Source organism: Nerophis lumbriciformis, linkage group LG04, assembly GCF_033978685.3.
Source record: "Nerophis lumbriciformis linkage group LG04, RoL_Nlum_v2.1, whole genome shotgun sequence".
In the NCBI taxonomy this organism is placed as follows: domain Eukaryota; kingdom Metazoa; phylum Chordata; class Actinopteri; order Syngnathiformes; family Syngnathidae; genus Nerophis; species Nerophis lumbriciformis.
The window spans coordinates 11,895,912-11,911,660 of NC_084551.2; the positions used below are offsets into that span (position 1 = coordinate 11,895,912).

General features: G+C 40.1%; 1 protein-coding gene across 1 annotated transcript; it reads right to left on the bottom strand.

Annotated features, from left to right (window-relative positions):
* Positions 1-612: 612 nt before the first annotated feature.
* Positions 613-12,719, bottom strand: LOC133596158 (protein LYRIC-like). Its single transcript, XM_061948916.2, has 13 exons — positions 12,094-12,719; positions 11,819-11,932; positions 8,882-8,957; positions 4,413-4,586; positions 4,080-4,130; positions 3,776-3,949; positions 2,859-2,930; positions 2,723-2,785; positions 2,473-2,618; positions 1,991-2,107; positions 1,756-1,869; positions 1,521-1,641; positions 613-1,363 (listed from the first exon to the last, which is right to left on the bottom strand). The coding sequence occupies exons 1-13, from the start codon at positions 12,424-12,426 to the stop codon at positions 1,299-1,301; spliced, it is 1,620 nt and encodes a 539-aa protein (XP_061804900.2). The 5' UTR covers positions 12,427-12,719; the 3' UTR covers positions 613-1,298.
* Between the last annotated feature and the right edge of the window lie 3,030 nt (positions 12,720-15,749).

Consider the following 15,749-nt stretch of genomic DNA (forward strand, 5'->3'; position numbering starts at 1 on the left):
CCTTTGACCTGCACGTTGTTTATCTACGTGGGCAGATTAACCGAAGATAGCGTCGAACCTACTTCCGCTTTCAAATTAAAACCTTGAATGGATTAATCAGCGGTTCTTTGAAATTAATTACGAATTATCGGAATTGTATACATTGTCAGATACATTGTCAGATTTATCGTATCAACCGTGCCCCACAGCGGTACATTTGGAAAGGTTAACAGGATGTGGATGGTGTGCTTTATTTTGGAACGTAATCAGAATATAACGATGTTTTATACGAACGTTATAAGACCGAAAACGTACGTATTTTGGAGTTATCTTATCACATATGTATAGTATCTGTATTATCGTACAAAAGCAATTTGTCATCTGGATTTTTATATTAAAAGTAGCACTTCCGGTGTGCGTACACTTGTCAAGGGTTTGCTCGAACATCTCTTCTTGCTTTAAACGGCATACAGTATCCTTTTAATTGTAACCACCCGTTACTGTTAATGAAAAAAATAGTTTCAGTGAACCTGAGAAGACCAAAATTATCAAAATTGGTGCTCATTATGATATGGAAATAGTGTGTAGATGCACCAACATAGTGGCAATAAAAACAGAATAAAACGTCCAATGTTGGTCTTTTTACATATGGCTTTAGCTGTACTTTAATTACAAACAAGTTTTTACAAAACAAGTCAAAGACTTTTGAATTAACTACAGTTGGAAAGTCAGAAAGAGGTTGAAGGTTGTAAGATCTTCAATCAGCAGTCATATGTAGTTAAAAACTGGAAGGAATCAGAAAGCTTGACACAGTATACCACAGACAAGTTAATTAACCAGATGGACTTAGTCGGCTGTAATCTCACAGATCATGAAAATACAGACATGTTCACACTGTTGAGCCAATAAAATATCTTCCGACCCTTTTCCACTCAACGATGCTCACTGTACCATCAAGGCCGACAAAGAAAAGGAAAGGCCAGTTCAGCATAGTGTTGTCATGCTGAGTAACCGCATAGTCACCACAACAACAATTTCTTTACATCTACATTTCTAACTACTATATCCTTCACTTATTTTAATAGAATTACAAGACAGTATCAAAAGCATGTTTAAAAATTAATTCACAAAGCATGACGTTAGATTCAGCTGCTTCGAGGTTCACTTTTGATGATGATCCAGACTGACTGGATAAAAAGGTTGTCGTTATTCAGTCAGGATTTAAGGTAGTCCATCAAGTCGACCATAGATCAGAGTTGTTTTCTTCTTGCATAATCAGGATATCAAGTCTTTTGCATGTGGTTGACTAAAAAGTGGACTCATGTCTCCCTCCTTGCCTTCTTCTTCTTCGATGGCTTGGTTGTTTGGCTTTCGTCAGGTTTTTCTGCAATAGCAAGAATAGAGGATGTTTACTTTCGATTTAGACATTTCCAAATGATTCTATTTCTCTGAAACAACAATCAAAAATAACTACTGAAAGACTGGTCATCAATGGCAGGTAATAATGTTTTAAATAATTGTAATCAGACTATTGCGCTCACGTTGTGTTGCAGGAGGAGGGTTGATCTGAGCAGTGGCTTGTCCCTCAGGGAGCTTCGGTGGCACTTGTGTGGCGAGAGGTTTCTGCGATGCGTTTTCCTTCGCTGATCGCTCCAATCTCAACTAAAAAAAAACAAATTTCAGTGATGGGTGGGGTGGAACTACTGACAGTTATACCATTTTTTTATAATTTGAGGACAAGCGGTAAAAAAATGGATGGATGGATGTTGTATTGACCTCAATAGCAGACGCTTTTACAGGCTTGACAGCGGCAGGAGGACCCTGGACAGGCGGCTGCTGCTTCTTCTTCGGCTGAGCTGAATGTTCCACCTTCTTGTCTGGCACTTCAACCTAAGTCAGACACAGCGACAAAATAGTAATAACTACTAAATATCAAAATAAAAAATGATATGCCGCTACGAAGACAGCCCAATATTAATCATGACACAAACGTATTTCCACCGGCAGTCACCTGGCCAGTTGTTCCACCCTCCTCAGCTGCCTTTTTCTTTTTCTTCCTCTTCTTTTTTGTTTTAGCTGCTCCATCAGCCGCAGTTTCGTCATTGCCCTTCTCATCTTCATCATCATCCTTCAGTAAAGCATCATGTAAACCATGCATTCAAGTGTTAAATTGAGTGTGTTATTCATCTAAATGTCATCGGGGGTAAGTAAAACATTTTCAAATGTCGGGTAGGTAGGGAAATTACTCAATTTTAATAAGCTAAACAAAACTGATAATTACAAGTAGATCAAAAGAACTGTGCCGCAGCTTTAATTATTCCTATAAAATAAATTTAAAAAGTTATAATAAAATGTTTGATGTGTTGAAAGTTGAGATCTGTGCAGTCAACCACAGAAAACAGAACCCATTCCTATAGGCCCCAGCAATCGTTTTATGATATATATATATATTTTTTTACAGGGTTCTAGGTGTCTCCTACAGGTGTAACTTACGGCAGCTGCACTCAGCAGAACAGGCTTAACAGGCTCAGGTCGAGGCTGCTCCTGAACAGGAATCATCTTAGGGCTAGTCTCTTCAAAGTTTCCCCAGGCTTCGGCGGGGGCATTCCAGTCCGAGCTTGGATCCAGTGAACCACCGTCTGACAACAGAAAGCATTAGTAAGAAAATGACGGCAGCAAACACCAGTCTTAGTTAAGAGTGGAGAAAAAACATAATGGAAAGTGTTTCACTTGAAATTCTTACTGTAGGCAGACCACTCATCCTCCACTTTGGTGAGCCATGGCACATTATCTGCCGGCTTGGTTTCTAAACACACAACATACCATGACTATTAGGTATTGACCTCAACGATGAGAAAGACTAAACTCACTGCACTTACCAGCACCACCCAGTTTAGTGAAGGACATCATATTAAGATCAGATGGAACCCTATCAATCACAGTCCAGGAATCTTTAGGGGAGAAAAAAAATAGGCTGTTCACATTTATTAGTGACCAATGACAACCTGCCAATAGCAAGCAAATTTACAATTTTAGCCAAGTGACACGACAAGCTGAGCTCACTTATGCGAAATAACAGACACCCTCCGCAACACTGATAGCTGAGCAATGTACTTCTGTCAAAATAAAGCCTGGATTATGCTCTTGTGCCACCACTACGCTGTCTTTATCCTTTCGCAGCTCTGTCTGTGTTGACAGCACGACATGCAATTCACGAAGTGGCGGTGTTTTCCCCGAGTGAGCAAACGCAACCCACAATTCTAACAATGGCGACTGAAGCATTGTTTGAGCTCGAACTAATTAGTGTGAAACCATCACCCAGTGATTCTCAGTCAACTGTGTTACTTGTCAAACTGTGTGTACTGTTAGAGTGGCCAAAAATATTCAATATACTTGTTAAATAAAAGCTCTGCCTTGTTTTAATGAGTACTTAGGCCTACTACGCTACTGTATTTTAATGTTGGTCATTATGGTGGTACTTAGAAAGCCAAGTGTTTTCTGAGGTGGTACTTGAAGAAAAAAGTTTGAGTCACTACCCTAACCGTCAGGAGTTTTACTGTAGCTGTCATTATTAATGTCTATGGTTACATCCCTATTTACAACACACATTTTTTTTTTGGCATAATTCAGGCTTAACAGTGGTCTCGCCTTTTTTATAGCCAATGTGTAGAATAGACACTTTTAATTTTGATCATCAGGAAGAATACATTCTAAAAGGCCAGCCAGTGTTCAACCTATATGAACACATACACTGAGATACACTGACTACTGATAGAGGTGGAATATCATTTGATACCGTCAATATCTGCCTTCCACAGTGGTGCCGCAATAGTTGGTGCTGGTTCTCTCGTAGTACTCCACGAGCCTGGTTTCTTTGGCGCGACAGTATGGAGAGGAACCTTGACCGCCTTCACTGCTTGACTGTCAGTCACACCACCAGCTGCCACCAATGCTATGTCGCTTCTGTTACCTGATAGCAACAAAGAAACCCTTGATAGTCAGCCAGGCCTCGCATAGATCGTAATAATGGCACACCATAGAATGTCGTTACTAAAAGCATGAACCTTGAAGAGATCATATTTTTTTCTACTGGTAATTACCTTGAGAGACAACAGCATCCACCTTTGCAGCTGTCACCTTTGAAGACTCTACTGAGAGGAAAGTAACAAGAGCGGTCAATAAAAACACATGAACAAAGAACACATTTGTAGGACTGTTTGTCAAGATAGAGCATTCAGGCAACTGTTTCTACCTACAGCACTTAAGGGAAAACCATTCCCCTGATGTGCGTATTATTAGCCAATGGTAGCAACACAAACAACAAACACTTGGTACACAATAAGATCCAATTAAAGTCACAAGGTATGTAATATTTGTCTAATTTTCTTTGCTTTTAGATAAAAAAAATTCTCCAGGGAACTAAAAATATGCACCTTTTTTCTTCTTCTGGGGAGCAGGCGGAGTGGCTGTTGAGGGCTTGCACTGCTCTGGAGGAACACTGGCAGGCATAGCACTGCCTCCAGGACTGGACGAGTCATCACTGGAACTCTTGTCCTTCTTGCGCTGCTCACGTTTCTCCTTATTACTGACTTTGGTCTCCCAAGTGCCTAAAGTCAGTCACAAACACAGAGTCCAATTAGTTGACAATTACAGAATAAGTTTATTGTAACAATTTATGGATTAGATAGGACAATAGACTACTTAGGCACATTCGCTACTGAAAAAATACCTCGAGGCAAAACCTGAACTTTTGGATGGCATGCATTTTTAATTTATTTTTGCTTTGTGGGCTCTTTGGAACTCAATGAATATAAAAACAAAAAAAAGTTGAAAGTTGCCATCTGAACTTTTGAATTTGTATTTTCAGTCAGTTTGTGATGCCCCACCACTAATTGGCAGTATACTGTCCTCGTAAGTGGAAACCAGGGTCTTGTAGAGAAAAATGCTGTATAAAAATAAAAATGTGTTGTCTACAAATGTGGACGCCATGTACTCGAAGGTTAAGTACATGTATGTACGCATGTATTTATAAATTAGAAGTAAAAACACCTTAAAAACAAAAAAGGTGTGAACAAAGTCGTCCGTGCATCCATCCATTCATTTTTGTACCGCTTTTCCGTTTCGGGGTCGTGGGGGTGCTGGAGCCTATCCCAGCTGCATTCGGGCAGAAGGCGGCGTACACCCTGGACAAGTCGCTACCTCATCGCAGGACCAACAAAGATAGACAACATTCACAAACTATAAATAAAACAAATTCACTTTTAATAAATAAAAGTTTTTTTGTTTTAATGTTGAATTTGTTTAATTTTTTTTTGTATATTTTATAGTGCTTTTCTCTAGTGACTCAAAGCGCTTTACATAATGAAACCTATTATCTAAGTTATATTTAAACCAGTGCGGGTGGCACTGGAAGCAGGTGGGTAAAGCAGTGACTAGGATGGCAGAAGCGGGGATCGAACCTAGAACCCACAAGTTGAGCACGGCTGCTGTACCAACCGAGCTACGCCACCCCACGTTATATCTTTAAAAATTTAAATAAACTTACAAAAAAAATCTTGACTGTTCAGATCTTTCCAAGGGGGTTAAATTTACAAAATTAACAGGCGATCAGATGCTTCTGCAATTGTTGATTTATGCCACTAAATGTTTTATTTTGAAATTATCATTTTAGCCTAATTATTAAATCAAATGAAATGTTCACTTTATAGAAAGAGCATGTACTAGTCATAATAGGTGGGAATCTTTGGACATTTTATTAATTTGATTCTAAATTGATTATTCATGCATGTTTTTCCAAGATAACTGACGTTTAATGAAAATTAAAGTCGGTGAGTTTTCCAGCATTGATAAATCGCCATGTGCATGCTTTTCAAGAGCATTCACGCTTTTTGTCGCTTTTAGCAACTACGCCCATTTGTACCATAGCGGAGTGGGGGGAAAAAAGGGTGAATTTTGTTGGCCTTACTAAGTGCCTGACTCTAGCAGACAATGGCATCACACAGTTAGCATGTATCAGCTAACAATGTAAAATGTGATCACAAAATCAAATTCCTCCGCACCAATGTGGGAATATTTTATTGTAAACCTTTGAACAAGATGAGCCGATCATCGAGAAGCCAGTTTGCCGAATGTGCGCGACTACAACAAACCTGCAACCCCACTCGATCTTCACTCACTTTGCGTTTGGCGAACAAGCCAGGTCAGTGTAAACAAAACAGTGCAAAATGGTGTGCGCTCACAGAAAGTGTGGTTAAATTAATTGCCAAAGACATGCTGCCATTTTAATACTGTTACAAAACTACAATTTTTTTAAAGCACTGTCATGATGTCATGCCATGTAGGTGTTCCTCACTCGGAATCTGCCAAACTTAATTTTGTTTTGCATTCGACCTGTTAATACATCGGTTTAAACTGTAGTGTTTATATTGTTACTTTGCACTTTTGTTTATGAAGGTCTGAACTTGATTGTCAGTTAAGTAATGTACAACTGATGATGATTAACTTGTGTGATGACTGTATTATGCTGATAGTACGGTATATATTTATACCATGAATTGATTAACGAGGACCCCGACTTAAACAAGTTGAAAAACTTATTCGGGTGTTACCATTTAGTGGTCAATTGTACGGAATATGCACTGTACTGTGCAATCTACTAATAAAAGTCTCAATCAATCAATCAATCCTCGACCTCTGCCTACCTGTTCAATATTGAAGTGCAGCTTTGTTTGTCAATACTTTATTTAGCTATTTTATTTATGGTTATGGTTATATTTGAGGCCGCCCCAAACCCCTCAAGATATTTTATTGCTGTCGGTTGTACTTTTTATTCAAGTGCAAAATTTTGCTAACAAAGTGTATTTTATTATTTGTTTAATTTAAACATTTTAATGGCAATAGCAATGTTAAAATATACAAAAATACCACTTTATTGAATTTGAAAGGATATAAATGCATTATTATGCATTATCATTACATCAATGGTTTATTTGCTCTCATAAAAATAATGGCAATAATATCATTTAGCGGCAATAATTTGTAGGTCAATATATCGTTACGCAAAATTTGTTATCGGCCCAGGCTTATAGACCCCGTTGTGTTCTTTGAGGTTTCCTTCTTTTCATGTGTTTTTTCCTTATTTTGCTTTTTGTAGGCTTTTGGATCTGCTTCGTGGGAGCTTTAAGGCAATGACTCGGTTGTTTGCACCGGAGACCACTCTACTCACCAGAGTCTGCATGACGAGATTGTATTTACAATGGAGATGCAGAGGAGGGGAGAGGGCTGCCCAGCTTTCGCTAAGCCTTGGGCCGTGTTCGCCCATAAAGTCCTCTAAAAAACGTCCAAAAACCGCCAACAATACTCCATTTACATGTCATGACCTAAATATTAAAAGTTAAAGTTAAAGTTAAAGTACCAATGATTGTCACACACACACTAGGTGTGGCGAGATTATTTTCTGCATTTGACCCATCACCCTTGATCACCCCCTGGGAGGTGAGGGGAGCAGTGGGCAGCAGCGGTGGCCGCGCCCGGGAATCATTTTGGTGATTTAACCCCCAATTCCAACCCTTGATGCTGAGTGCCAAGCAGGGAGGTAATGGGTCCCATTTTTATAGTCTTTGGTATGACTCGGCCGGGGTTTGAACTCACAACCTACCGATCTCAGGGCGGACACTCTAACCACTAGGCCACTGAGTATTATATATATATATATATATATATATATATATATATATATATATATATATATATATATATATATATATATATATATATATATATATAGTATATTAACTACGTAATTAGCAATATTGTTGTTATAAGCGCCAAAGCAGACAAATTAGTTTTAGCTGCGACGTGATCACAGAGAGTTAATTACCGGTATACAGGTATTGACACATTGAGCCGATGAGCTGCTGCTGCATCACCTTTAAAGTGGTAAAAGATAATTCTAGATAATAAATCATGCATCTCACCTGAATAGTAGAAAGATGTGGCCATAAACTGAGAAGTTATATCTTTAATTATTATATTGTATAATAGTATTATATTGTATATATATTGTGCATCTATTACACTTAACTAATATGTATAAAAAATACTCCTGCTGTTTAGGTGTGCAGTATTTCATAATATCTGGGTTTTGGATATCAGTGCGCACAGCATAGACAGATTAAGACTAAATACGTGAAAAATGTGATAAAATAAACAAACGTCTCTACTTAGCAAGGAGGCATCCTTGTTTTTATTTCCGTGCCTTCTAAAATAAAATGCTAAGAAACTGTGCCCCCTGTCGCCATAAACATGGAGCTCAAAGAGGCGTGTTATATTTACTATCTACCCATTCATATCTGAGGCTGAGAGCGTTGTCGCACAGTGTGACTATTATTCTTTCTCCTGATTTATTGATCTACTTGTTAATATCCTCTTCTTAGCGGGTTACTCTCAGCTTGGCCTGAAAAGTTGGTGAACTTTAAATCGCCAATTTTTTTCACGAAAAATTAGATTTCTGATTTGTTTTCCCTACTGTAAAAAAAAAACAAAAAAACTAAACATTAAACACATGACAGATAATTCAAATCAAGTTTTTCTTTTATTTAATCAAAAACCAGTAGTTTGAAATCATACTGCATCCTACTCTTGGCAAAATTATAATTTGTATAATGTTCTTTTTAGACCAGCTATAAATTTCACCTTTTATGGAATCATTTTCAAATAATTAAATTTACCTTTACTAGTCATTAAAAAAAAAGAGAAATAGACAATGCTGAATGACAGCATGAAACTTGATGGTCATTACAAAACGCAACTAAAAATAATGACTACCTGGCTCACTCTACACACAAACTTCTGTAAACAAACAAAACAAAACTTGATATGAATATTATTCTTTGCATTTTACCTTCCTCTGGCTCCTTTCCAGATGCTGTAACTGTCACCTTTGCTGCCTGCTTGCCTTTTTTCTTGGTCTTTTTGGCCTAGAGGAAAGCGAAATGAGAGCTTATCTTTGTTGGAGAACAAAAACCAGACAGTAGCAAATAGAGTGACACCCTGCACCTAACAACATGATCAGTTGAGGCTCAATCTGGACTCACATAAAAGTAAAAATATTTTTATCAACTAATATAATCATAGTAATCAAGCATGTGTGCAATATTTATTGATAGCTATTTTTAGTTGTTTTACTTTTGTAGCTGTATGTAGAAATGGCTGCGCTGAAGTGGCAGCTGGTTACATCACCTCTGTGCTGTTTTAATGTCCTTTGATGTTCCCCTCTTGTTTACTTGTGGGGGGGGTTTTTTTACCTTTTTGTGGACTTTTAGTATTTACACTGTAACCCACACCATTGTGGGGTAAATAAAAGTCTATATATCCATCCATAATGCTGTGTAGCGTGTTGCATAATAATGAAACATTGAGAAAATCAATGTCAAGAAAAAAAACTAAAAAATTTGGGGTTTCTACAGCAAGTGTCATCCAAATGTTATTTGTGCATTTCCAGTAGGGACATTGGATGTGTGCTGATAGTGCAGCCTGAAAAACCAAACCCGACAATCCCCAGTTATTGCATCAGCAAGTAATGAATCAAATGTGCACTCAGGCTATAGCTATAGATAAGTGGAAGAAGAACAGATACATGCTGTAACCACATGTCGTGATTCTTACCACCATTTTGGACACGGGTTTGTGCTGCTTCATGCTATCTAATTGCTATACCATGTGACATAAGCCGGGAGTCATACCCTGGGGGATATCTGCTTGTTACAGTTAACACTGTAACCGAATACCAGCAGCTGCTGTGGTTGCATCACAGATGTGTGACAGTGACACAGGAGAGGGTCGTCATCCACCCTCCCCCTAATCGTATGATGATAGTATGTGGATGGTGGACTCGGACAAGAAATGTGGCATGAGAAGAGGTTTGTATATCCCCTATTCATTTTAAAAGGTGAAAAGCTGGTAATTCCAGGCAAACCGGGAATTTTCGGAATACGTTTGCTTGAAAATCCAGAAAGTGTGCGGATGGTGAAAGGTTCGAATCAGATGTCTTTTGCATACACGTGCACGCACACACACACACATACATACTTGGACACACCTACTCCTCATTCAATGCGTTTTCTTTATTTTCATGACTATTTACATTGTAGATTGTCACCGAAGGCATCAAAACTATGAATGAACACGTGGAGTTATGTACTTAGCAAAAAAAAAAGGTGAAATAACTGAAAACATGTTTTATATTCTAGTTTCTTCAACATATCCACCCTTTGCACACTCTTGGACAAGTTTGGAAATTGGCCAATTAATTCTCAATGGGAAAAAAAGTGTCCCATAAAACCTGGATTTACTGGTAATCTGGGATAATAAAGTTAAAGTACCAATGATTGTCACAAATTGTGAAATTACCCTCTGCATTTGACCTATCCCCATGTTCACCCCCTGGGAGGTGAGGGGAGCAGTAGCGGTGGCCGCGCTCAGGAATAATTTTTTGGTTATTGATTTAACCCCCAATTCCAACCCTTGATGCTGAGTGCCAAGCAGGGAGGTAATGGGTCCCATTTTTATAGTCTTTGGTATGACCTACCGATCTCAGGGCGGACACTCTAACCACAAGGCCACTGAGCAGGTTTAATAGGGCGTAGCGTTTAGATCAGGTGTGGCCACACTTTTTCTGCAGGCGAGCTACTTTTCAATTGACCAAGTCGAGGGGATCTACCTCATTGTAATATATATTTTATATTTATTTATGGAGACATTTTTGTTAACAAGTTAAATGTGTTTTATGATAATACAAAGCTTGCTTAACACGTATAGATTATTTTGTTTCATGAAGACAAAAATATAAATTGGTGTATTACCTGATTCTGATGACTTGCATTGATTGGAATGAGACAGTAGTGCTGACAACGTCCGCATTTTCAGATGGAGAAAAAAAGCCCTTCTTTCTGTCCAATACCACATGAAAATGGTTGGTTTTTGGCATCGTATTTGTACAGCTTCCATACTCGTTTTTATACACTTTACAAGAAATACTTTGGCGGCAAACTCCGTAGCTTGCAAGCTTGTGCACGCCAGCTTTCTGAGACTCTTAGCGCAGGCAGGATGAAGCAGGGCTTTTATTGTGAAGACAGGAACTGTGCAGTCGGTCTTTATAGAGTTTTGACGGCAGGTACGGCGTGAGAGTCTATTGAAATAAAAAGTGTTTCTCACCTTCCTGTCGGTGATTTTTTTTCTTAATAATGAGCGTCATCTCACAAGACCCTCGGCTGCCGTGAATTTCAATCAAGTGACAAAACGTGGGACGGCGTGGCGAAGTTGGTAGAGTGGCCGTGCCAGCAATCGGAGGGTTGCTGGTTACTGGGGTTCAATCCGCACCTTCTACCATCCTAGTCATGTCCGTTGTGTCCTTGGGCAAGACACTTCACCCCTTGCTCCTGATGGCTGCTGGTTAGCGCCTTGCATGGCAGCTCCCGTCATCAGTGTGTGAATGGGTAAATGTGGAAATACTGTCAAAGCGCTTTGAGTACCTTGAAGGTAGAAAAGCGCTATACAAGTATAACCCATTTATCATTTAAAAGTGTCGTCATGGTGAAGATTGATGATTGCTAATTTTGAGGTCTATTTTTTTTGGCTGGTGATCGACCGACACACCCTCCATGATCGACCGGTAGCTCGCGATCGACGTAATGAGCACCCAGGTTTAGATACTCTGACTGTTTGGATCAAATGAAAACTGGGGAAGAAGGCCGTCGAAGTTTGACAATAACAAGAGTAATATTAAATTTTTTTTTGGTGCAGAATCTTATGTGTGAATGCATAAAAAACATGTATTTACCTCAGCATTCTTGGCTTGTACAGAAGGCGGCTGGTGATGTGGCACTACCTCCTCTGTAACTATGGCATCTTCTTCCTGGATTTCTGCGACAGCTCTCCCGTTTGGCTGGGCTTTCTAAAAAATAGAAAAAAGATTGTTAGTTTTGAAAATGTACTACAAAATGATTAGTAGTTGGATATTAAGAATAAACATATCGTATGAAGAGTTAGCTTAGCAACTAGCCTAGCTAACGACACGGTTCATTAAATACGTTTAGTGTGGTTAAATCCACATGCCTTTTCAGACTTTTTCTTCCTCTTTTTCGGTTCCTCCGCTTTAATTGCCTTGTCGGCCTCTGGCTTGACGCCGACGCTGTCGTCCACGACGGTGACAGCAGGCCGCTTCTTGGAGAAGGGAGCCCGGCACATCGAGGCCCATAGCGCGAGCATCAGCACCAAGCCGGCGCAAGCCGCCAGCAGGGTCGCCCATGGCGGAACCAACTCGGGCTTCAGCCCCAGATCCACGCCGAGCTCCGTGCGCAAAAACTCCAAGCCTTTGGACAACATTTCATTCAGGCGCTCGGCAATTAATTCCGCCTGCTGAGAGGCCTCGTCCTTCCACTGTTCCATTGCTAATGAAGCTAGCTAAGGATTTACAATGAAGCCCGCCCCTGTTAGCCGTCCAAGCTTGCGGTTGCTAGCTAAAAATAGCGGAACGACTTTGACATGATGGAAAGAATAAAAACCTTCCTCTACGTAGCTACATCAGACTGGCTAGGCTATTCTAACCTATCCGGTCGTTATACAAACGAGGACGTAGCGGGGAGCATCGCACAGAACGGTGACAATGTGGCCACTGTGAGCGCCACTCGAGGGCGGCAGGTTCACCTCATATGGCTTCGACCGTGCCCTCGCCGTGCTAACATGTGCTGCGTTCAGGTTCCACCCGGAAGTCAGAAAATCATAATCACATCGCATGTCAGAAATCCTATTTGCGTGTAACACAACACCAAATGTAGCTTGTGATGTAATGGGGAGTGTGGGGGGAAAAAACGTGAATGTAAACAGACATCAATTCTAATAATGTATTTGTAAAAAAGCTTGATACATATTGCAAGTTCTTATTTCCGGATTCTATTTTGTGCTTGATGTCTACCTGATTCTGAGTCTGACCTCAGGAACTCTCCGATAGTGATACGTGAGTATCGATCTGTTGATATTAAAGCATTAGTGCACACGTTCTGGCACTATGTCGTTTGGTTATAAGTCTTTCATTTAAAAAAAGACATCTGCTCTAATTGTTCAGCCTACGTGTTTGGGGTCATAGACTGGACACTTTCAAACGTCCTCGCACAGACTGATTTGATTTTTATTTTTATTAATGATCCCCAAGTTGGTTGCCTCAACAACCCACTAGTCTTCCTGGGGTCCACAATTCGATACAATTACAAGTAAAAGCATATAATTAAAACTATACAATACAGACAAAATAAAAAAATAAAAAATAAAAGCATCAACAATTAAGAAAACAAGCAAACAATTTACAGTCACAGAATAATAATTACCATATAAATATAACTACACAATATAAAACCAAACAAATCATCAACGAGCAAACTAATTTAAAGACTCAGATAAAATATTACTTCCATCCATCCATCCATCTTCTTCCGCTTATCCGAGGTCGGGTCGCGGGGGCAGCAGCCTAAGCAGGGAAGCCCAGACTTCCCTCTCCCCAGCCACTTCGTCCAGCTCTTCCTGTGGGACCCCGAGGCGTTCCCAGGCCAGCCGGGAGACATAGTCTTCCCAACGTTTCCTGGGTCTTCCCCGCGGCCTCCTACCGGTCGGACGTGCCCTAAACACCTCCCTAGGGAGGCGTTCGGGTGGCATCCTGACAAGATGCCCGAACCACCTCATCTGGCTCCTCTCGATGTGGAGGAGCAGCGGCTTTACTTTGAGCTCCTCCCGGATGGCAGAGCTTCTCACCCTATCTCTAAGGGAGAGCCCCGCCACCCGGCGGAGGAAACTCATTTCGGCCGCTTGTACCCGTGATCTTGTCCTTTCGGTCATAACCCAAAGCTCATGACCATAGGTGAGGATGGGAACGTAGATCGACCGGTAAATTGAGAGCTTTGCCTTCCGGCTCAGCTCCTTCTTCACCACAACGGATCGATACAGCGTCCGCATTACTGAAGACACCGCACCGATCCGCCTGTCGATCTCACGATCCACTCTTCCCTCACTCGTGAACAATATTACTTTCTTTTTAAAAACCTGTTTACTTTCAATGCCGGTGAGAATTTGAGGCAGGTTGCATGTTTAGTGAAATGCTTCGTGTAACGCCAACTACAATATGCAGGAATTTAACCCACCTTTAAATAATTTAAAAAGGTGATTTAAGTACAGAAAAATTAAAGCATGTGCGGGCCATTGTGATGTTTTTTTCATTTTCAAAACCAATAAAATGTGTAGATTTTTTTTAGCCTATAGGGCTCCTCTGATGTTTGGTCTCAGTGATAAACTGTTAAAGATAAGTCCATCCATCCATCCATCCTCCATCCTTTCGGGGTCGTGGGGGGCTGGAGCCTCGCAAGTCATAAGAGAGAGAGAGAGAGAGAGAGAGAGAGAGAGAGAGAGAGAATCGGGTGAGAAATGTGGGAATTGTGCACATTTGAAAATTGACACACACACACACACACACACACATTCTTGTATTTGTTTCCTTCTTGAGACCTCCGAAAAATGCCTACCTCTTTAGGACCACCCTTTCTAGATGTATAAAGATGTTTTGTTTGTAATTGTTTTTTGATCTTCATTATTTACTTTACGATATTACAGTATGTCTTCATATACATATTTTATCCTATTTTTTTCATTAGTTTTGGCCAAAAGAGGCGCATTTCAATTCCTTACACACACTTGTACATATGTTGGCCAGAGGGGGAGCACTTCAATTTTTTTACATACACTTGTTATTTCATATGTTGACCAGAGGGGGAGCACTTTTAAAACAGACACAGTCAATTTGAAAAATCCCTCCTTTTTGGGACCACCCGAATTTTGATAGATTTCCCCACTATTGGTGCAAATTAGATCTCTATTTTTTGTTTTTTTTGGAACGTGCTTAAGGCCGATGACAAACGGGTCACGGACCACAGACGGCCCCTGTGCCGCACTTTGGCCAACCCAGCTGTAGAAGCTAACTGTTAATGGCTACTATAGTCTTAGCACCGTAGTGTATTTGTTCATCCTACGGTCACATATGGGACGCGGGTTGTCTTACGTCAGCACCGGAAGTCGTAAAATCAGCTGTTCACCTGGCGGGTTTTTTTCGGGGATGAATAGGGAAGTCCTTCTTTAGCTGATGTCTTGTTTTATCATATATTGCTGCCTTTGCACCTGTCAATGTTTACTTTTGTATGCACATTAAATCACCAAAAAATCCTGACTTTGGAGCAATGTTCACGGACTCTGGTATTTGTCTCTCTATTAGATACAATGGTTTTCCGTATTGGGACCATGATTTTGGTCCAAACGTGTTCACCAGTCCTTATGTGGAAGGTACTTTTCCATTTTGATGTCTCAAGAAGGGTAGCAATACAAGAACCCACACACACACACGCACACACATATATATACAGTACAGACCAAATGTTTGGACACACCTTCTCATTCAATGGGTTTTCTTTATTTTTATAACTATTTACATTGTAGTTGGTCACTGAAGGCATCAAAACTATGATTGAACACACATGGACTTATGTACTTAATAAAAATAGGTGAAATAACTGAAAACAAGTTTTATATTCTAGTTTCTTCAAAATAGCCACCCTTTGCTCAGATTACTCTTGGCATCGAGAGAATGCCAAGAGTGTGCAAAGCCGTAATCAGAGCAAAGGGTGGCCTTTTTGAAGAAGAGCAGTTCGGACCCAAATATTTTTAATAACTACCGA